This window comes from Molossus molossus, unplaced genomic scaffold (assembly GCF_014108415.1).
Source record: "Molossus molossus isolate mMolMol1 unplaced genomic scaffold, mMolMol1.p scaffold_m16_p_11, whole genome shotgun sequence".
Classification (NCBI taxonomy): domain Eukaryota; kingdom Metazoa; phylum Chordata; class Mammalia; order Chiroptera; family Molossidae; genus Molossus; species Molossus molossus.
Window position 1 is genome coordinate 95,427,957 of NW_023425346.1, and position 23,290 is coordinate 95,451,246.

Consider the following 23,290-nt stretch of genomic DNA (forward strand, 5'->3'; position numbering starts at 1 on the left):
GCACAGCACTTCTAAACATATGAATAAGTAAATAAATGAATGATTGAAGAGTATGACACATATTTATGACAATGTAGAAACAAACCACCATGACCAACAACCAAAAAACAAACCCACAGCTATATTCTTTCATTAAATCTCAAAATGTGGCACTAGCTAAAAGGGTTGTCCTACCTTCAAAAAAGTTCCACAGGCCTGAAACACAAATTAGAATCCCAAGGTGCCAACCCTCACCTGGCCTAGTCATCTGCCAGTGCCCTGCTGTGCCCAAGTAAAAAAATGAGCTGATCTAAGGCTCCCCCAGAACATTTCAGTCCCAGAGCAGCTACATAATCACTTCCCATAAAACATTTATCAGCACTGTTCCTGGCCAATAATCTCAAATATTCAGCAATTTACCCAATGTGCATGAGTCATAAATAAAATATTTTACTGAATAAAAACAGCAAACTTTTATAAAGTGTCCCCACTGATGTTCATTTCATGCAAATATCATTATTCTGTCCTTCACCTTTTTTTACATTCCCCTCTTCTCCTTAGGATTCTTGCACCCCTCTCTCTCCCACATCCGGGTCCTTCCCTACTTTGTTTGAGGTCAGTGACTTGTAAACTGGGAGGGAGAGGCCACTACGTTGTTCACAATAAACTCACTCAGAAGCAGAATACAGAGGTCGAGTAGGCACTGCGGCTTCAGGTTTTTTCTCCCACTCTGCACAGGCTCTCAAAGTTACTTATTTCCAAACATATGATTACAAAAGGCTGGACCCTAGGCCTCCCGCTTTAAGAGAACAGCAGTACCTTCCGTCTTTCAGAAGAGAGCCTTTCATCTCCTGGAACATCACCATCTAAGACCACTCATTGTACCAAGGAAACACTTTCATGCAATAAACACCAGTCATCTCCTCCAAATTCTCACAGTCAAGCACTAACCCTTTAAAACGTTGAGGGTTTTTAAAAACACTAACGTTTTAAACAAATCTCTCTCCAATCAATCACACCGCCCTGGGAAGAACAGAGAGCTGGAGTGGGGGAGTCCTGGGTGGCATTTCTGGCTTCACCAATATCTTGGAGATTCTCCAAAGGCCTCAGTTTCCTCTTGGGTAAAATGAGAAAATCGGATCATATCAGTGTTTCCCAAAGTACAGTGGGCATTCAAAGGAAGAAGTCTCATAACAAGAATGAGATGACTTTAGCTGCACAGAGTAACATGTTTTAACTATTAGTTTAAGGGGTTATGGCAAGTAATACTGGCTTTCCATTAATGGTGGACACGTAAAACTTCCTTGAAAATAAAAACATCTAAGCCTTAAAGAAAAATTAGTCGCTTTTAGAAAAAAAGCAAACAAACACGATTCAGTAAACAAGAGTTCAGGTGGTTCTGGCAGTTATGCAGAAATAAACTACCCAGGGACCTTGGTGTTGGGCAGAAGAGCGGGTACAGCCCAGAGTGAAGCAGAAGAAAGGGGGGAAGCCCTGGAGGTTCCTGGCTCTCAGGGAATCCCGGCCGCCAGGGCCACGAGGACTGGCTGCCCGCCCTCCTGCTTCCCAGCGACGGAGGCTGGGAACTGACCGGGGCGAGCCGAGAAGCCCCGCGGAGGTCGGGACGAGATCCACAACGGAGAGGAGGGGACTGGGGTCCCGGGATGGAAGGGGCAGGATACGGCTAGAGGGGCGGTGGGGGTCCCCGGCCGGAGAGACACTGCGGATTTGCGAGTCTCAGGCTGGAGGGGCGCTTGGGATGGGGGTCCCTGGCTGGAAGGGCGCAGTGGGACGCGGGAACCGGGGTGCCCTCGCTGGAGGGGCGCCAGGGGTCAGGGGTCCCGGAGTGGAGGGGCGTGGCAGGGACCCCGGGGCCGGACGGGGGAGGAGTGGCGGGGATCGAAACCCGGGGTCTCAGCCGACAGAGGGGTGCAGCGGGCCGCGCGTCCTAGGAACCGGGGACGCCCCCACGGGGAGAGGGGCCGGCCCGCGGACCCCACTGCCCGGAACCCCGCCGCCCTCGGCCCGCGCTGAACCGCCGCCAGACCTGTCCTCGCTGGCGGTGATCACGCCGTCCTCCTTGGGGATGAGCAGCGCGGCGGTGACGGCGTCCTGGTGCCCCTCGATCTTGCTCAGCAGCACCGGGCGGCTGCTCTGCGGCCTGGAGTGGATCTCGGCCGCCATGTTCGCGCGGCGGCGGCGGCGGCCTCCCGGGAGAGCGGCCCATCAGCTGACCGCCGGGCGGGCGGGGCGGGCGAGACCCGCCGGTTTCGCTCTGGCTCCTGGCGCGTGGGCGCCGCGCTGCCGTAAGCCCCCGAGTGCCGCGCACCGTGTTCCCGTATTGCCTGGGGAAGCGGCGCAGCCAAATGTACAGGGCCCGGAGAGAGCCACAGAGGACGCCTGCCCACAAGGAAGGAAAGGTGTAAAGGTTGAAAATGTAGAGGAAAGAAAGTTCAGCCTAAGGAAAGGTCTTCTACCAGTTTATTTGAGCCAAACTGACCACGGTTTCCGGAAAACAAAATCTCAACAGATGGAGAAAATGCTCCAGAGAATGGCAATTTTGCATCTTATTTTATACATTAGAATAAAAGAAGGAGACAAAAGAGAGTGACAAGAAATCCCTTGGTGGTGGATTAAGGGGGCAGGAGAAAGCAAAGAGTGGAAATCTCTGGGATTAGATAAAAAGTAAAACAGAGAGACACATGGTGGGTACAACATAGTTAACATTTGCAGCACATAGAGATGGTATTGGGGGCAAACATGATAACAATGAGGGCTTCTGTTGTCTTGTGTCCTGAGACATCTGGTAAAGGAGATAACTCTGACACTCCAAAGGTATGCTGTCTTAGATGGAAAACGACAATAGCTAGGCTCACTTAAGGTAACGAGTGACCTTTGTCAGAAAGCTTTAGGCCTAGGATGTGACTACCTGTCATGACTTGCTTTTAGTTAGGAATTTTTATGTTCAGACCATCTTATGTGGCTACTTTTGTTTGTAGGGCCGCCACGCAGGCCTTCCTTGGGCTTGTTAGGTTTAGTATGTGGGCCCCTTTTGTCCACAAAAACTAAACTCCTTTACTCAAGAATGGATTGAGCAGTTGGCAGGGAAGAAAAATTGTCCCCCATACCAAAACCTTCAGAAAATGATACTACTACATTGTATTCATTCTAAAAGCCTTTATTTAGAAGATATCTTCCTTTCAGAGATGTTAATGTGAAAAAATATAGTGCAATTGAGAATCTTTGAAAGACAGCGGGTGACACACACAGAGTGGTGACTATATGCTAGACACTATCCCAGTTTCTTTACATGGATTATCTCCTTTAATACTGGTAACCTTAAGAAATGGAGAGATAATTGCTCTTGCGTCCTCATATTAGAGACAAGAAAACTGAACCAAGGAGAAGTTAAATCACTTGCTTAAGGTCACATAACTATGAGAAAGAGAAAGCCAGCCCTGACCTCCAAGAGTTGGCCTAGTATTATCAACCAGTCTTCAATATTGCTAGGAGCTGGCTGGGTGCTCACAGCTCATTCCTGTGGAACATAAACATCAGACAAGGCGACTTCATAAGCATATTTAAACACAGTAAGAATATGAACATTGTCCAAATCGCAAAAATGACCATAAGCCCCCCTATTCTGGCTAATATGAGTGACTCCTGTTCCTTTACCATTTACAGCATTAGCCTCAGTCTAGTCTTCCTACATAAAGACAAGATTTATTAAGATATCCAATCATAGAATTAACCCCACTTCCTGACAGTATCCAGTCCAGAGGGACGCCCTTCTTCCTTAAACTTTCCCCAGTATCACCTAACACAAATGTAAATCAAAGTCCTTCCTATCACTGACTCCCCTCCAACAGGCAATCAACCCAACTTGTTCAACTACAGATGTGTTCCTGGTGGCTATTGATGGAAAACATCAACAGCTAGTAAGTTAAAGAGCCATGATTGGGACCCAAGAAGTCATTAACTCCAAAGACATCCTCTTTCGAACCCTCCTCCCCACTATATATTATTTTGACTCCTGAATTGCAGAATTGTATCCAGCACTGGAAATGTATCTTAGTCCAAAATGAGATGTAGTATGAACAGAAAATTTTGAAGACTTAATACAGAACAAAAGATGTAAGATATGTCATTCATAATTTTTACATTGATTACATGCTGAAATGATACATTTTAGATACAGTGAATTAAATTAGATATTAGTAAAATTAATCTTATCTGTTTAAAAATTTTTAAATTATATATGTAGCTCATATAGTATTTCTGTTGGACATTGCTGTACTAGTAATTTCTTATGATACAGCTAATATCCATTCATGGATGTATTTATTCATCTATTCGACAAATGTGTATTGTATACCTACTATGTGCCATGCTTTGACAAGATGAATAAGATGTGGTTCTTGTAAGGCTTGTACAGTATAATGACTGAATAGGCTGTTGAACAACTTTTTCCCAACAACAAATATTTATTTATTATTCTAAATGCAGTTGTGCCTAAGTGAGACAAAATCGCCCTATCATTAGAACTTATATTTCAGTAGAAGAACCAGATAATAAAATAAGTAACAAATTACATAGTCTATTAACAGATGTTAAAACACTGTGGAGAAAGTAGTTGGAAGGGTGATAGGGACTCTAGGAAGTTTTGCAATTTTACATAGGATGGTGTGGTATATCCGGAGGTACACTCCACAGACCCAACTTCACGGAAGGAGGACAGTCAGCAGGCAGTCTCTAGCTTTTATCTCTTGAGAGTCTGCCTTAGCTGCAGAGTGCCACTGTGGCTCAGCCAAGCCCTCCACGGGGCAGCCTGAGTTCAGTAACTAAACGAGACATGAATATAAAGATGTGCCTATTTCAACTTGACCCAGGACACACAAATGGGCAATACTGGCTCCAGAACTCTCTCCTGTGTTGGATGAGGCTTTGCCAGGCCTGCATTGCAGCTGACTTGATCTGCCTACTCCTGTTACATCTCCCTGTCTTCACAGCTATGAATCCCCAATGAACACTCTGTGCACCAACCCCTGTCTCAGCATCTGCTTGCAGAGAATGCAACCTGAGACAAGTAGCCAGGGAAGGCTTCACGGAGAAGGTGACATTTGAACCAAAGAGAGGAGGGAGTAAGCTGTGTGGAAATACCGGAGAACGTCCTGGAAAGGGGTGCAGGAAGGCCCTGAGGGGACAGCGTGCCTAGGGTTTTCTAGCATTGGCAAGACATCTAGGAGGCTGGAGCAGAGTGAGTGAGGCCTGCAGAGGGTGATGAGGACAGAGGGTCACCAGACAGACCATGTCAAGCACCAAGAAATGGTAAAAAACCTTGGCTTTAACTTTAAGTGAGATGGAAAAACCACTGGAGGGAATGAGCAGACTAGCTTAATCCGTCTTCAATTTTATTTTATTTTACTTTATTATTTTTTACAGCAACTCGGGGCCATGTTTACTTCAAGAATAACCCCACCTACTCCCACCCTAATTATTTTGAAAATCTGAGATACTTTATTTTTCACAAGTAAATATTTCAGTGGAAATTTCTAAAAAGTAAAGACAAAAAAAACCCCCAAAAATCACCACAACTAAAATACCATCATTGTAACGACCCCCCAATCATTCTCTGATAGTATTTAAAAACTTGTTAGTACTAAAATAATCCATATCTCCTTTTTATTTGAGTTGATGTGTTCCAACGAGGGTTCACGTTGGCTGAGTCTCCTAAACCTCTCTAAGTCTGTAGATGCTCCGTCTTTTTGTGATCCTGCGTTTGTTCCCGGAAAAAACCACAGCCGCCCCGCCCACTGCCTGCTGGCCCCGCCCCCGCCTGGCTCAGCGCCCCAGTTCCGGGGGACTGTGTCACCGCGACACCGGTCCGACGCTTTTCCTTCCGGCCGCCATTGCCGTCTGCCCTGCCATGGCGTCGGGGCTGGGGCGGCTGCTGCTGCGGGCGCCTCGCTGCCTCCTGGCGCCGGCCGCGCCCGCCCTCGCCCCGCCGGTGCGGGAAGTGAAGAGCTTCCGCGCCGCCGTCCGCTTCCAGAAGGAGCTGGAGCGGCGGCGCCTGCTCCGGTGCCCGCCGCCGCCCGTCCGCCGGTAGGGCCGCCTCGGGACGGGTCCGGGTGGCGGTCGAGGTCCCGGCGGCGGGGAGGGTAGTTCGTCGCTAACGCGCTCCTGGTTGGAGCCGAGGAGGGTTGCGATGCAGACAACACGAGCACGCGTGGACTGGGCCACAGGAAATGGGTTTCTGCCGCGCGTGGAGCGCGGGGCCGCCCGACGCTTCCCTCTGGCCTTTGGAAGCCAGTCCTCTGCGCGCTGTGCGACGGGCCGGCTGGGGCGAAGCCCGGCCGAGGGCCGGGGCGTGGTGGCCCGTTTTGTCACGTCCGAGACGTCTGTGGGAGCGGTGATGGGAGGAGACACCCCACAGCATCGCGATAGGGGGAGAAACACGTCGTGTGTTACACAAGTGCACTGTCCAGAGTAAAAGGGAAGCCTCTTCGCTTTAGGGGTTTGCGCTCATTAATCTTGTCCCGGGAATAGAAGGTCCGGTAGAAAGAGACGCGGATCTTGACAGCTCCTAAGCAGATCCTGCTGTACACGAGATTCCGCATCTTTTTTCCTTTGGTAATGTGTCTGACATACCGTCGTGGCAGCATAAATACATGCGCGTCACTCTTTCATGGTTCCGTATATAGGTTTTTGAATTCCATATTACTGCTATTATAACTGACGTAACAGTGAATAGCTTTGAAGTTATTACTTCTTTGGAGATTTAGCATGAAATGTTGCTAGCTATCAAATGTTACCACCCCCCCAAAGTTAATCTAGTTTATACACCTGTCAGGAATATACCTGTTCATATTACTGTACTCTTTGAACACAAATATTAAGTTATTTTCCTAATAGGAAAAAAAAACATTTCTTTTTAATTCACATTTCATTGTTATTGTACAGTTAGTCGTCTTAGGCTTTTATAGTTGGAAGAAACTTTTGGATTGGATATTCCATCTTATTATTTACAACTCAGATTTTATACTTTGCTGATCTCTTTTACTTCGAAGTTTTATTTTGGGTTCATTGTCTGTCTTTTTTAAAAAAAAGGACCTTTTAGTCATTCTTGGGAATGATTATGAACTTTTAACCTACTTAGAATATTGGTACTAGATTGCTTAATTGCTAATTTAAATGGATTTTTTCAAAACTTAATCAAATATAAGATAAATACTATGAACTTATTATTTATGGCTTGAACCTGTGAAATTATAATTTATGTTTTTATTGATTTTTTTTTTTAGAGAGAGAGGAAGGGAGAGAGAGCTAGAAACATCAGTGTGAGAAACACAGTGGCTGCCTCCTGCACACCCCCTGGTGAGGATCGAGCCTGCAACCCTGGGCATGTGCCCTGACCAGAACTGACCGGAAATTAAACTCTGACCTCTCAGTCCATGGGACGATGCTCAATCCACTGATCCACATGGGCCTGGCTGAAATTATATTTTGCATTTTACACCTAGGTGTTAAGTGTAGTTCCATGTTTAGGGCGCTTTAATGTAGCATTTGGCTCAAAGGGAAAATTAATCCAACAATGTATCTAGCAAAAAACAAGCAGTCATCTGACTTGAATTTTAACTTTTAGAAAATCAAAGCCTAGCTTTAAATGAAAATCTTTTAAGTTTCCTTTATATAATTAACAACATTGCATCACAGTGAAAACTTTTTTGCACCATAGTAACATCTTGTTTTTCTCTTTACCATCTGTTACTGTCTTGTGTTTTACATTTTCAGTTCAGAGAAGCCCAACTGGGATTACCATGCTGAAATACAAGCATTTGGACATCGGCTACAGGAAACCTTTTCCCTCGATCTTCTCAAAACTGCATTTGTTAATAGCTGCTACATTAAAAGTGAGGAGGCCAAACGACAAAAACTTGGAATAGATAAAGAAGCCGTTCTTCTGAATGTTAAAGATAATCAAGAACTATCTGAACAAGGCTCATCTTTTTCACAAAGTTGCCTCACACAGTTTCTTGAGGATGCATTCCCAGACTTGCCCGCTGAAGGTGTTCAAAGTCTTGTTGACTTTCTCACTGGTGAGGAAGTCGTGTGTCATGTGGCTAGGAACTTGGCTGTTGAGCAGTTAACGCTGAGTGCGGAATTTCCAGTCCCCCCGGCTGTATTACAGCAGACTTTCTTTGCAGTAATTGGAGCCCTGCTACAGAGCAGCGGCTCTGAGAGGACCGCACTTTTCATCAGGGTAGGTCATTATTGATTGCACATACAGAAACATACTTGAGGTGGGCAGAGAGAAAATTTTCTATTCATAATTCATTTCTGTGCTATATGACCATGGGAGGTTGTGGTGTGAAATTTGCTTGCTACCAATACTGAGAAAGACCTAAAGCTTTTTTATGGTAGCATATGAATCGTTCCAGTTATCTCTCATCGAGGACATCATCAGGGGTGAATATTAAGTACTGGGTTGTGGGTTTGTAAGGACTGCAAGCCATGTTTTAGCTTTGCATCCTTAGGTCCAAGGACACTGCTTCCAGAGCAGGTGCTCAGTAGATGTGCAGTGAATGAATGAGACTAAGGACACCAGGGGAGGGCCTCGTGTGCTTAGGAACCTTCATGTTTACGTGATGAAATCTTGGAATTCTGAGTTCCTGTGATGTACACCTAACTTCTTGTTAGCCTATAACTTAGCTAATTAAAACAAAATATATTTGGTATGACTTGACTTCCACTGTCCATTTAGAAGTTATTAACTGGGAGAATTTTTATCCTCTGTGTTGGATGAAAATATGGTGGGGTTTTTTTTGTTGTTGTTTGTATGTTTTTTAGTTACTCTTACATAATGAAAATTCCACACAACCATTTAAAAAAAAAAAATGAAAACAGTCTTGAATCAGACGTTTGCACGTTGGGTCTTTTAAACCAGCATCCCTTGCTGTTGGAATCTATCCACTTGGTTTTGATACTGAGTTTGATTTTTTTTTTTTTTTTAAATCCTCACCCAAGGACATTTTTGCATTTATCTTCAGATAGAGAGGGAGGAAGAAAGAGAAACATCGACGTGAGAGAGACACATTGACTGGTTGCCATCCAACCAGTGCCGGGGACAAACTGCAACTGAAGTACATGCCCTAGTGGGAACCAAACCAGGGTCTCTCTGGTCCACGGGCCGACACTCGAACTGCTGAGCCAAACCAGCCAGGGCGAGTTTGATAATTTTTGTAGAGAAGGATACCTGTGCTAACCAACGTTCAGGCTTTGTTCATAGGTAAAAGCTGTCTTCTTTCCCCGGCTGAGGCCTATGATAGGTGGGCTTCCTGTTTGCCTTTGGGAAGCAGGTGTGTTAACTGTCCCCTCTGGAGTAGGAGCTCAGGGAAAGAAAAGGAGAAAGGAAGGCAGATTTTTACTTGACTTGATGACTGTAAGTTGGTGTAGTGCTTCTGAACCTAGTTGATGATTAAAACAGACTCTAATGGGCATTGTGTCCCCTGCTGGAACCTTCCAACCGTGGTCCTTGACATGCTATTGGCTGCTCCTTCCCTTCTCAGCTTCTGGTTTCCTGGACAGAGTTCCTTAAAAATGGCATCCCTCTGAGTTCCACATCAGGTCCTAAGGGTTTATGCCTTAGACATCAGCTGCAGACATGTCCCCTATTACAGGCAGCTTCCGCCAGCCTGTTGCCTGGATGCCAGGAATGTGGGTTAGCTGCCAGCTGCCTCTACGCCCCTCGCCCCAAATTCAGAGGCCAGTGGACACTTTCTCAAGGCCCCCAGGCTGAAGGTGAAAGGGAAGAGCATCCCCTGCTTTCCGTCCCAGGATTAAATAGCTTTTTTCTAAGGAAATTCTCACAAGTTCTTCCTTGATTTTCATTCTTTTTATCACTAGCTTATGTGGAGGCTTAGAACGCTCTAAACCAGTGGTTCTCAACCTTCCTAATGCCACGACCCTTTAATACAGTTCCTCATGTTTTGGTGACCTCCAACCATAAAATTATTTTTCTTACTACTTCATAACTAATTTTGCTACTGTTATGAATTGCCATCGGAAATATGTGTTTTCCGATGGTCTTAGGCGACCCCTGTGAAAGGGTCGTTCAACCCCCAAAGGGGTCGTGACCCACAGACTGAGAACCGCTGCTCTAAACAATTGTTGGTCATTTTTTAAAATTTTCTATGAGGTAGTCATGAGATTATTTCAGAAATATTTGCTAACCATACTTTAGTGCCACTTTGACAGATCCAGTTTCAGAGCCTATTAGGTAATTCGGATGCCTTTCTCAAGTCAAGACTTTTTGTCTCCAGCATTAGAATGGACAGGTTGGAAATGTCTTAGTCCTGCCAGGCCCTGTGCTGAGCACTGGTGCCTGGGCTAAATAGGATATGGTTTTTGCCATCAGGATCCCATTCACAGCTCATTGGACAGATAGTGGAATGTGGGAGGTGCATTCATGGAGGTACTACAGAGAGGAGGCAACTCTGCAGGGTTAGGGCAGATGTACAGACATGCTTGCCCCTAAGGACATTTCAGGAAGACGCCTTAAGGTGAGTTTGTGATTGGGGAACTGGCCAGATTGTTTTGTATCTGGGAAAGTGATAGAGAATCTGGTCCTTTAAGAGCAAAAGTGTGGAAGATCTTTTGAACTTGTGTGTCCTTAGAACATGGTTTGGCAGAGGTGACATTAGTGTCACTGAGAATGTGTTAGAAATGCAGGTTCTCAGGCACCACCTCAGACTACTGAATCAGAATCTGTGAGGAGGGCCGAGGAATCTGCTTTAACTAGCTCTCCAGGTGGTACTTCTGCCCCCCAAAACTTGAGCAGCACTGTTCTTAGCCAGGCTAAGGAGTATAATTTGATGATCTTGTCAGGGCTGATGTAGAGACAGCTGGGGAGAATCATATGTGCAGTTTAGAAACATTTCTTCATACTGCTTCTGTATACTGGGAAAAGAGATTGGAATATTCAACAACCCACACCCTGACAGCTCTAATAATAAAGAGGAAACAATAGGAGGCATAGGCAGTCATCCCAGAGATTTCTGTACTTCTACAAATATCTTAGGCATTAGAATTGTTTTCCTTACCCTACAGTTGGTATTCTATGTGAAATAGGTTATTCTATGTGAAATGTGAATAACCATGTATGTCTCACAAGGAATCTCTATCTCTGTACATTAAACAATTCAAAATCCCCAACTGAGAATAAGAAATATTTTTTATTAACGAAACTGAAATAGAGGTCTGGCTTTGGGGCAGTGGTGTAATGAAATAGACTAATTTTTGAACTGAGGAATCTTTATTTCTCCTGCCTGCCCCCATTTACCCACTCTATTATGTACTGTGTTTGTTAACACAAGTTAATTGCAGTGTACTGTGAAAATTAATGTTTCTTCCCATATATTCTATATAATACGATTTATTGCCAAAAACAATTCTCTTCTGCTTTGAATGTTCATACTTTCTTCCTCTGTTTTTTGTGTGTTTTTTTAGTTCATAAATTGAAAGTATATCAAGTCATAAACACTTGTAAAAGGTAGTTAATGTGAAATTATTATATTGGGGGGGTAAATCAAAGCGTTTTATTGGAGCATCCAGGGAGGTTCGAAGGGCTGGGAGAACCGAGCGCACACCCTCAGCCTGTTCGCCATCTCGCAGCTTCACAGCTGCCGAAATAATGAAATTATTATTTAAATGATTTCTTAAAAATATGAACTAGGCAAAGAAGTATTATTATCTAAAAGACCCTTACTGCCTTTTTACAAGAGTTTCTGTCAGAAGTTATTACTGTTTATTCATTAAACTCTTTTTAAAAATATTTTTCTTACTGATAAGAATATATTTCTAAATTATAAGATAGGATTTCACCTTTATGGTTTTTGTAATAAAATTTATATGAGAAAACTATATGGGAATGAAAAGGAATTGTACATTTTTTTTCTTTTCCCATTTAGTTTTTAATTTCTATTAAAATTGTAAATTGAATTATGGTCCTTATTTTGTTTATACTAATTTAAACATATAAATTGTATTTTTATATTCAGGACTTCTTAATTACTCAACTGACTGGGAAAGAACTCTTTGAGATTTGGAAGATCGTCAATCCCATGGGGCTGCTGGTGGAAGAGTTGAAAAAAAGGAATATTTCAGCTCCTGAGTCGAGACTTACCAGGCAGTCTGGGAGCACCACAGCCTTGCCTGTGTATTTCGTTGGCTTATACTGGTCAGTAGAATCTTAAACTTAACTTCATAACATTGATTGGGAGCCTTAAAAAATGACTTTTCATAATTCCTTAGTATAACCTCTAATTACATTAAAAGACTTTGTAAAATCTAATTCCTCTGATTATGTACTACTTCCTTTCCTGCTGGTCATCCTTCGCAAAAGGTCATCTGTGGAGTGCTAGTAGTAGCTTTTCCCCCTGAATTTTTTCTTTTTAAATCTTATTTTTCAATTACAGTTGACATTCAATATTATTTTATATTGGTTTCATGTATACAGCATAGTGGTTAGATAGTTATCTAATTTACAAAGAGGTCCCCCTGATAATTCTCTGGTTTCGCGGGTTGACACTCTAACTGCTGAGCCAAACCAGCCAGGGCTCCCCCTGATAATTCAAGTACCCACCTGGCACCATACATAGTTACTACAATATTATTGACTGTGTTTCCTGTGCTGTATTTTACATCCCTGTGCCTCTTTTTGTAACTCCGAATTTATACTTCTAATCCCTTCACTTTTTTCATGCTAATAGCAGCTGTTGATAACCAGCTATTATTACTGTAGAATTTTGTGGAATATATGTTAATCTAAATATTTCTGTAGGAAAAAATAAAAGTTTTTTTGTTTTTTTTTTATCCTCATCCGAGGACATTTTTCTATTTTTTGTACAGACAGAGTGGGAGGGAGAGAGAGGAAGAGAGAGAGAGAGGGAAACATCGATGTGAAAGAGACACATCGAGTGGCTGCCACCCGCACGACCAACCAGGGCCGGGGACAAACTGCAACCGAGGTACATGCCCTTAGCGGGAACCGAACCCGGGTCTCTCGGGACCGCAGGCGGACGCTCTAACCGCTGAGCCAAACCGGCCAGGGCGGAAAAAATAAAAGTTTTGACTCAGGTTTTACAGCTTTAACCCTATCTACACTTGTAACAGCTTTAGCTGAGCCAAGCACTGGGAAAGGAAGGGTTTACTAGTCCATCAAAATGTATAAATGTATAACTCATGTTCAGAACTCTTTAGTTTTCTTAGTCAACAGTTGACCTGCCCCAAACTAATTTTAGGTAGATTAGAGTGTTAAATATAAACAGTGAATATCTAAGATCACTAAGAATTTGGATAAATATATTTCTAATCTTTATATGATGTAGGGCTTTATAGCTATAAAAGCAACGGAGGACATCACAGAAGAAAAATGGGTGGTATTGTAAACTTTCATCTTTAGTTTTAATTAAAGTACAAAGCAAAACGATATATACTCTTGCTCCTCAGATCCAGATCAGCAACCCTTAAACACTTCCTTTACCGGCAGTTCATATACTATTGCTGGTAGAAAGAGTGGTACGATATTTCTGTCCTGGTGGACAATGTCAGATTCACAAGCTAAACTGATCTGTGGGCTGAGCTCTGTAATGCATCAGACAGTTTCCGAATGTTGCTATTTTTTATTCTAGTGATAAAAAGCTGATTGCAGAAGGACCTGGGGAGACAGTCCTGGTTGCAGAAGAGGAAGCTGCTCGAGTGGCCCTCAGGAAGCTCTATGGGTTCACTGAGAACAGACGGCCGTGGGATTATTCCAAACCCAAAGAGAATTTCAGAGCAGAAAAGACCATCACTGCCAGCTAGCCAGCCAAAGACGTGGGAACCTGAAGTTTGTGAGCCAGGCATTGAGACAAGTGTCAGGTGTTCAAAGTTGGACATTTTTCAAATTGTAAAGGAATGTGTTTTATTCCTTAAACTGAGTTCCTAAAATTAAACAAGTCTTCATCAGGGCACATGTTTTTTTTCTTAAATTATTTTTGTTTCCTCATCTTTTTTGATGTTTTCCCAGTAAATTTTTCCATGGTCTTTGATTTTTTTATTGTATATATTGCACAATTAGGTATGTTTTATTCACCTCTAGCTCTGAGGTATCATAATTTGAATGTATGTTTTATGTGAACTTTGCTGTAATACAATAAAAAAGTTACTCTTTCTCTAATTGTTTCATTATAGTTTGATATACCTAGGTGAGTGAACTTTGCCTCTAGTATAATTTTAGCTAAAATAGTGATGTTATAACTTAACCTTTAGAAACATAAGGTGCATATTATAGCAGTAAGGTATTGACATGATCTCTAGATTCTATCCAGGTTTAAAAATCTGTATAGTAATTCATTTCCTAGTTATTCAATTTCTATAAAACGAATGCTTTTAAAAGAACACAAAGGTCAAAAGCAGCTTAAAGGACTGATGCCATGGCTAATGTGAAAATAAAATATGTATTTATCAATTTAATATTCCATAATCATACTCATAGCTACTGTGTGCCAAGCACTGTTCTAAGTATTTTACTATAACATTAATTCAGTGGAGGACAAATCTTAAGTGTATCTTCTGGTTCTTTAATCCTTCCTGTTCAATTCTGTAATCCACTTGCCAATTCAGTTCCCTCTGATTTCTTGACCTTTTTGGCAACAGTAATAATTTTCTGTTTCAGTCTGCCAGTAGTTATGCCCAGGGGTTAATAAGAAAACGGGAATGGGAGTTGAGAATAGAAAAGGTAAAATGTTTTAAACGGATAGCACTTTGCCATGAAATCTTTTTATAAAGGAAGGTGAAGGGCCTTTGAGACTTTCCTGAGACTGGTCAGGAAAGTGGAACTTGCGTCACCTGTAAGAGGGTTTACAGATAGCACAGCTAATGGAGACTGTTTGGGGAGTAGAAGGTTCGAGGATTATGTAGTTGGTTGAATTGATAGGTTAAATATAAATTATTTCACTTTCCTTTTGAGAGTTAACTCCCAATAATTGAGCACGGACAGAGGACTAAACCCAGCGGTAAAATGTCACACTTAGTGTGTCACCCACAACAAGTAAACCTGATTTGATAAGCTGCTCATTAACACTAGAGAAAAAAGATTACAGAACATTTCTGGAAAGCAAAAGATGATAAATGTCCTCCAAATACTGACTCATTCATCATGCAAAGCATCAGGTTCCAGCTAGAGTATTCAAATTTTATTTTAGGTGAACATTTTTACAAAGAATTTTTTTTTTTAAAGAATTTAGTTGCAAAGTCAGTAATTCTTTATCCCCTACCCCCCACCCCCCAAATAGTGTGATCCTAAATTTCTCCTGTTTAGGGCAGTTTGCAGGACTTTAACCTACTGGGTTGTTGGGGAAGTATCCTCAGCTTTAGGTTTCCAAGCTTCTAAACCTTGAATGCTTTTAGATTTACATATGGAACAAAGCTAGCTGTTGTTCATAAACACTGTTTTGCAAGTTAAGAGATCCAGATTCCTTATGGAGAATGTGATTTCAACATACTTCTAAGTAAAGCCTTATTTGAACCTAAATTAAGTTGTACTTTTTTAAAGCACCCATGAACATATGGGCCGGAATGGAGAAAACAAATTATTAACACACTTTGCAGTTCTAGTGAAATAATTTGAAACTTGGAACCAACCTGGACAACTATTTAATTTTCTCTAACAGAATAAATTCTGCATAAGTCTCACGTGGGCAAGAGGAACATGGGTTACGAGGATGTCAGAAGGGGTGTGTAGCCCTGACCAGTTTTGCTCAGTGGTTAGAGTGTCAGTCGGTGGAGCAAAGAGTCGGGTTTAATTCCAGTCAAAGGCACTTAGTTGCAGTTCGGTCCCTGGCCCTGGTTGGGGTCGTGTGGGAGGCAATCAATCGATGTGTCTCTCTCACATCAATGTTTCTATTTCCCTCCCTCCCACTCTATCTAAAGATAAATGGAAAAAATATGTATACTAGGGTGAGGATTAAAAGTGTGTGTGGGGGGGGCAGGTGTAATTAAGAGTATTCAGTGGCCATTTGGAGGACTAGGCTTTTAACTAAGGTCTAGTCCATGTTAAGAAGACAGTTGTTGACCATGGGAAGTTGATGGGATATATAAGTACTGATACTTGAACCTGGCACAGGAGAAAGACATTAGAGTCATTTACTTTAAAATTATGACATCCCTTTCTCACCTTTTTGTACTCTAGTTCCCTAAGCCCTAAATATAATAGTACCAAGAGAAGTTCCTTAGCCAAAAATGTAAGACCGATGTCTACAGACTCAATTACATAAGCCTTATTCTTTTTAGTACGTAATTTGCTTTTATTATATGCATACATAAAAATAGGAATACTATTCTCAAAGTATTTTATGTGATCATGAGAAAATGAACTATATTACTAAAAACTCAAACTCCCAAGAATGAAATAGGGCCTGTTTATTGTGTTCAGCATGTTATATATTTGGCCACAAGATGGTGCTCTAATCCCACAAAACAGTTAAGTAATATGCAAAGGGCCATGACGGAGGTCACTGCCTTTTCTTCCCTACAGGAGTGATTATGTATGTGTAGGGTATGTGATTACAGTGACACATGACTTTTCTAGGCCCCTTACAACTCTAATATTCTATGAATATGTGTGGAGAAGCTAGCTCACCTCTCCCCTCAGGATGTTAAGCAGAGCATTTTCTGCAAGAACGACTCATCTCTGATGCCAAGGTCTGGATGTTTTCGCTCTTTTATATTTACTGGAAAGAGGGAAAATGGTATTTTCCATAGGTAAAACTTTTAAAATACTTTTTTTGTGGAGGGAGGGCATTTCTTGCTATTTTTTTCTCCCAACATTTTTTAATGATGGAAGAAAATGCGCTGACTACAGAGGCAAGGGTATCTTCAAGCGTAGAACCAGGACAAGCGAAGACCAGAATGACACACACCAGACCATCATTTGACCAGTTTTGAAATCCTGATCAGAAGGGACTATGCTGGTCTGCACATAGAGGACATTTCAACCCTGTCCCCTTGATCTCTTTGTTCTGCTGTTCCTCTCCCTCCTTATAAAGACATCTACCAACACTGAGGTAGGGTGATGGGCTTTGGACAGGAGTCCCCCTTCTTCTCAGGTAGCTGACACTTGAATAAACCTCTTTCCTTTTCACCAGCATCTGTCTCATGAGTTTGACTTTTGTGGTGACAGACAGCCAAACCTTGGTTTAGGTTACAGTTTTGGTGTGTCAGCCAGGAGCAACAAGGATACCTCTGGCTGGTAAGTTCCTGGACTTTGGAGGGGTTCCCCAGGCTGCCCATGGCTGACCAATCCTGTGAGAAAACTTGGGAGTCCCTAGCAGCTGCCAAGTGATTTTACTCAAGCACTGTCCTTCGCTCTCTCGGCACTGGTTGCTGTTATGCCCAGCTGGGGAGAGGAAATGGGTTGTTGGTGGGCTGTAAAGTCCCTGTGTGCAGGACTAAGAGCCCTCTGCCCCACCATTTGGGTTCTCTGAACTGCTTGGGATTCCATAGGAATAAATAGGTGCTGCTTGGGGTAGTCACAGTTCAGTGACAAGAAAAATCCCAGTTTCCCAGTGTTAGCTCTTAACTTCCATATTACTGCCCTAAACCTCTCATCCCAGAAAACCAAAACCCATCACTCCAGTCAGGCAGAATGGAATGATGGAACCACCCTAACCCACCCCAAACTGCAAGTGGTCGCTGGATAAGAAAAACAAGTTTCAGGAGACCCCAGCCCTGGACCAATCAAGAACTCGGAGACCCTGGGCCCGACCAATCAAAGACGACCACGTCTCCTCAGCTGAACGACCACCCCACCCCCAGCCCTAAGTTTAAAAATCCCTAGTCTGTACAAGCCGGTTGCTACTCTCTCCTTAGAGGTACTCCGGCAGGCTGATTCCCAATATATCTGCACTCTGGATACCCTGCACCACCTCGTCCCGCCTCGTTCTTACATCCAGTATGTGATTTGGTGGAGTGCTCTTTTGGTTTTGGTATGTGGATTTTGGGATATTGTTTGTTTTTCTTGTTGCCTAGATTTTTTGAGGTGTCTTAATAGTTGTGTTTTTAATTTGGGATATCATTGCTTAGGGAAATTTGCATAGAAACCATACTGCTATATGGTTGCTTGCTCCTTCCTGTTTGCCTAATTGTGATTTTCTGTGTAACCCTTGACTCTTAAGTATGGGAGAGGTGGCTTGGGGCTTGGCCTCTGCACCCAGTGGTAGCCCCCTGGGTCACAAACTGGTCAATTGGTCCACCTCTGGCTATGAGCCAATGGCCAAGAAAAAGATGATCTTTTATTACACCACAGTTAAAATTGTTTTGCCAAAGGTCTAGTAAATAGGATAAGGTCTCTTATATGCAAGCTTTTATGTTGTTACATCATAAGAATTCTATGAAGACTGAATTTATAGTTCAAAGAGGGGGAAAGATCTCACTCCCTTCCCAGACAGTAAAACTCAAAAAGAAAAATGTGAGAAAAGAAGTCATTTAAACACTCTGAATTCTCCTCCCAGAGGCCTAGGAGCAGTCCTGGGAACAATGGGGAAATTAATACCACTCCAAACTCCTGCACAGGCTGTGGAAGCAGCAGGGGCAACTGTCCCACCTCAATGTGCAGGAAACAATGGTACGTTTAAACCTAAGCAGCAGAGTCTGATATCCCCCTCCCTCCACACCTCCTTTTTTTTTTTATCCTCACCCGAGGACGTTTTTGCATTTATCTTCAGGTAGAGCAGGAGGGATGGAAGGGGGAAGCAAGAGAAAGAAACATCGATGTGAGCGAGACACATTGACTGGGGGGTTGCCATCCACACAACCCCAACCGGGGCCAGGAACAAACTGCAACCGAGGTACGTGTTTTTAGTGAAAACCGAACCTGGGACTCTCTGGTCTGCAGGTCGATGCTCTAACTGCTGAGTCAAACCAGCCAGGGCCACACCACTTCTCCTAAAAGTGGTCAAAGACACTAGATAAACAGCTCACTTTTAAGCATACTAAAGAAATGACTCATGTTATCTCTGTCATGCCTCTTAAAACATGTAAGTGTATTTGCCAATGAAAAAGCCTGTTTCTGAAAGTTATTTAATGTATTCATAAATTTGCCAATCTAAAGAAAGCTACTTACTTACTTTTAGTTGTCACTAAACATTAAAAACTCTAAGTGTTTAAAAGTGTATGGTTTTAGTAATAAAAATTGTAAGTTATAGCAATGTAGTTTTTTAAAAATAGAATTGAAAGTAGGGTGTTCTGAAGTTGGTTGTTTCTGAATAACTTAGAAGAAGCAATCTGAGGGGCCAGGAAAGTTGCAGAAGGACTGTGTACGTTGCAGAGGGTTTGTAAAGCGGAAGGAGGGAGTTGGTATAGAGGGAAGAAGCAAAAAGAGAAAGAATTGAGGAATTGAAAAAGGGAGAAAAGGGATATAATAAAGGGACATTGAAAGAGAAATACTCAGGAAGGGAAATGGAAATGGGAAAAAAAGAAAAAAACACCAAAGGCGTATTAAAAAAAATAGTAAAGCAGAGAGGTATTTTTAATGACAAATGAAAACGTCAGAAGCTCCCTTTAATTTTACAAAACCAATTGTAATTTTCTCACAGGAACCCCATGTATTAATCAAGGCTTTGACTGGAATGTCATGTTGAAGAAAAACATGTCTAACTCTGGAAGCCAGTAAAAAAAACTTGAAGGAATGAAGACTGACTTTAAAGCTGGTAAAAGCCCCTTAGAAAAATGGTCTGGTACTTACTTATTTACATGGTTCATGGCAGTCTTTACAGGTAAGGGATGAAGGTTGCTTTCCTGGGAAATGGCAAAAAAACCCCAAAACCCGCAAGAGCCCAGCCAGTGTGGCTCAGTGGTTGAGCACTGACCCATGCACCAAGAGGTTGCCTATTCGATTCCTGGTCAGGGCACATGCCCAGGTTGTGGGCCCAATCCCCAGTGGGGGGCATGCAGGAGGCAGCCAATTGATGTTCTCTCTCATTGATGTTTCTATCTCTCTCTCTAAAATCAATAAAGGAAAAAAAATTTAAGACATTTTGGGGACCTCAAGAACTTAAAGAATTTACCCAAAATTAGAAGTGTTGCAGGTAAAGACTGATGGCAACTGAGTGGCTTGGCTTCTTTGCCCTAAGAGGCTAAAGTTTAATATGCAAATTCTTATAAAATTCTAGCAAAACAGATTTAAGAAAGCCTACATGATCAATAGCTATTCCTGTTGTGTTTATGCAAATAATCAAGCCAAATTGAAATTGGACTTAATACAGTAAATGAATTAGTATTTATTTGGCACTTTGATAAAAATGAAGGTTATTTTAGGGGGAAAATTGTGTTTCCATAAAATCTGTAACACACAGTTGTAGATATTAGACTGTAGTTCAATTGTTTGTAAAATTTTCTTTTTCACCTGTAAACTAGGCTAGATCCTGAATTTTTCTAGTTTTCTGAGATATTTTGACTACAACCCACTAACTTCCATGGAAATGAAAAAAAAAAAAAAAATTGAGTGGGGAATTGTAACCCACCTGTCATTCTTTTGACAGTTTCTGTAAATGCTGGCTCTGACTAATATGTAGCCTGTAGACAAACAGCATGTTTGTATAAGAATCTTAGGAATTAACTTCAGAAGATGCAGACTCCAACCTTCAGTCATCCCAGTTCCAGATTTGCTGACCTTCAGCCATAGAACCAGGATGCCAAAGACCAGGATGACGCACACCAGACCATCACTGGGCCAGTTTTGAGATCCTTATTGGAATGGTCTCGGCCCCTTGATTTCTTTGTTCTGATTTCCTTCTCCCTCCTTATAAAAACCTCTCCCTGCACTGAGGTGAGGTTGGCTTTGGACAGGAGTCCCCCTTCTTCTCAGGTTCCCGACACTTTAATAAACCTTTCCTTTTTACCAGCACCCGTCTCATGAGTTTGGCTTTCATGCAACAGGCTGAATCTTAGTTTCAGTTCCAAGAGGCTATATAATTTAGGAGCAGCCAGATGGAAGAAATGTAAAGGGCAGGTAAGGGAAAGAAGCACAAAGCTTCCATGCCTTGTCTAGGTGCCCACTCTTCCAACATCTCCATGTGTTCATCTACACAGAAGCTCTCCAAACCCGGTTCCTTTGGGTTTTTATGGAGACTTCAGTACATAGGCATAATTGAACTCACTGACCATTGGCAATCCATTCAACCTGCAGCCCCTCTTTCCTGCCTCGAGGTCAGAATATTCCTACTTTCCAATCACACGGTTGATTCTCCTGGAAACCAGCTCCAAGCCTTTGGGGGTTTCCCAATCATTAACTTATAAAACACTTTTTGTAGCTCTCATCACTTGGGAACTTCTGAGGGTTTTAGGGGCTCTGTGCCAGAAATGGGAATGAAAACCAAATACATCGTTCCTATGATACATCACAGTATCACAGCGAATGTGATCTTTTACCACAGGTCTGTAATTTTTGTGTGCCAATTTCCATATCTTAAATTTATTCCAGGTTCTGTCAAGCAGTTTTCATAAATTTAATTTTTGAAGATAAGGTCTGCAGACTCATTGACTTAAATGTATCACAAGATAAACATTGAATAATATAAAAATAAGAATTTGAGAGAAACTTTTCCCTCCAGTCCAGACATTTTAGAAACAGGTTCTAAAAATCAGCCAGAGTCAGAATCTGGGTGTAGACTGGACAGGAAGAGCTAAAGATGGTAAGTTGGGAGGAATAAGTGAAAAACAGAGAGGGTATATAACCTGGGAACCTTAATATTATGATTTTTTCATCACGTTTCCAAGTTCTGGGTATCATAAATTTGAAATGTGACTATCTGATACACTGAAGAGACATTCAGAAATGGGACCAGATACTCAATTTTAATGTGCCCAGTAAAATGTGACCAAGTTATATTACTGGGGAGCTGCCTGCTTGTGGCTACTCCATTAGGCAGTAACAGGAAGGTGAACTGCTCTGGTCTTTCTGGAATGAGCAGTGCCGGAGTCAGGAGCCTCGGGAGCTAGGCTTGGCCCTGCGGGCACGTTTGTCTTCTCTCTTGGACTAACGCCCACTGGGTCTTACTTCCTATCGTGTAAATATGCTGCAACAGTTAGATACCTTGATGTTCTAGGACTCTCTCTCCCCCTTCCAAAATTAAACTGCTCAGGGAAAGAATATATGTATCTCTGTACCCCTAGGAGTTGGAAGTCAGAAGGTACTGGAATGAATAAATGAATGACTGAAAGAAGTGCAGGGTTCTTGAATTACTGATAACATTGTTCCTATTTTAAAGTATTCATAGTAATACAACTGGATGGGATTAGCAAACTGGAAAACCAGTAAAATCAGAAAACTGGAAAACCAGTCAAACGAACGCTAAGAGGCATTAATAACTCACTAGATGAGCATAGCATATTTGCTAGAGTACAAGTGGTCGGAGGTAACCCTTCAAAATAATTTTTTGACATTTAATTTTAAATAAGGAAACCCCCCCACACACACACCCTTTCCCCTTCTCTCAGGGTTAACCAAAGTATCCAGACTTAGTTACAAACCTGACAAATAAGAATTACAAATTGCCCTGGCCGGTTAGAGCGTCGGCCTGTGGACCAGAGTCCCGGGTTCGATTCCGACCAAGGGCACGTACCTCGGTTGCAGTGCATCCCTGGCCCCGGTTGGGGTCGTGCGTGTGGCAACCAGTTGATGTTTCTCTCTCTCCCCCCCCCCCACTCTGTCTGAAGATAAATGTAAAAATATCCTTGGGTGAGGTTTTAAGAAAAAAAAGGAATTACAAATTATCCAGACTTAGATAGTTGCAAACTGGACAAATTACAAATGGCAAAATGGTGAGTGTTGAATGTGAAGTTTTAATGTATAAAGAGTGATGAGTCGAGTTCATGGGTCAGAAAAATGTTTTAAGCTTTGGTAAGAAATATTTTAATTGCCCTGGCCGGTTTGGCTCAGCGGTTAGAGCGTCGGCCTGTGGTCCAGAGAGACCCGGGTTTGGTTCCCGCTAAGGGCATGTACCTCGGTGGCAGTTTGTCCCCGGCCCTGGTTGGGTTGTGCGGGTGGCAGCCACTCGATGTGTCCCTTTCACGTCGATGTTTCTCTCTCTCTCTCCCCCTCCCACTCTATCTGAACAAAAAATGGAAAAATGTCCTTGGGTGAGGATTAAAAAAAAAAAGAAAGAAATATTTTAATTATTCTGATTTAGATAAGACTGCCCAAATCTTGAAGAAATTGGTGTGTGTGTGTGGCACAGGAATAGGCAAATAAACAATGGTAACATTAGAATTGTGA

The 23,290-nt window shown here is 42.5% G+C and overlaps 2 protein-coding genes across 2 annotated transcripts in view; one reads left to right on the forward strand and one right to left on the reverse strand.

Moving 5' to 3' along the window:
* Positions 1-2,259, reverse strand: part of WDFY1 (WD repeat and FYVE domain containing 1) — a 39,971-nt gene extending 37,712 nt beyond the window's left edge. The window contains exon 1 of the mRNA XM_036254808.1: positions 2,027-2,259. Within this exon, the coding sequence (XP_036110701.1) occupies positions 2,027-2,163 (137 nt within the window). The 5' untranslated portion in view covers positions 2,164-2,259. The remainder of the gene's footprint in view (positions 1-2,026) is intronic.
* A 3,646-nt stretch (positions 2,260-5,905) lies between these two features.
* On the forward strand, positions 5,906-14,070 carry MRPL44 (mitochondrial ribosomal protein L44). Its single transcript, XM_036254256.1, has 4 exons — positions 5,906-6,081; positions 7,771-8,239; positions 12,036-12,214; positions 13,668-14,070. Exons 1-4 carry the CDS (start codon positions 5,906-5,908, stop codon positions 13,837-13,839), a joined length of 996 nt encoding a protein of 331 aa, XP_036110149.1. The 3' UTR covers positions 13,840-14,070.
* Positions 14,071-23,290: the final 9,220 nt, after the last annotated feature.

Coding starts and splice junctions, on each gene's coding strand:
- MRPL44 (XM_036254256.1), top strand. CDS start 5,906: ATGGCGTCGGGGCTGGGGCGGCTGCTGCTGCGGGCGCCTCGCTGCCTC. Junction 6,082..7,770: donor CCGCCGCCGCCCGTCCGCCG/GTAGGGCCGCCT, acceptor TTACATTTTCAG/TTCAGAGAAGCCCAACTGGG. Junction 8,240..12,035: donor GGACCGCACTTTTCATCAGG/GTAGGTCATTAT, acceptor TTTTATATTCAG/GACTTCTTAATTACTCAACT.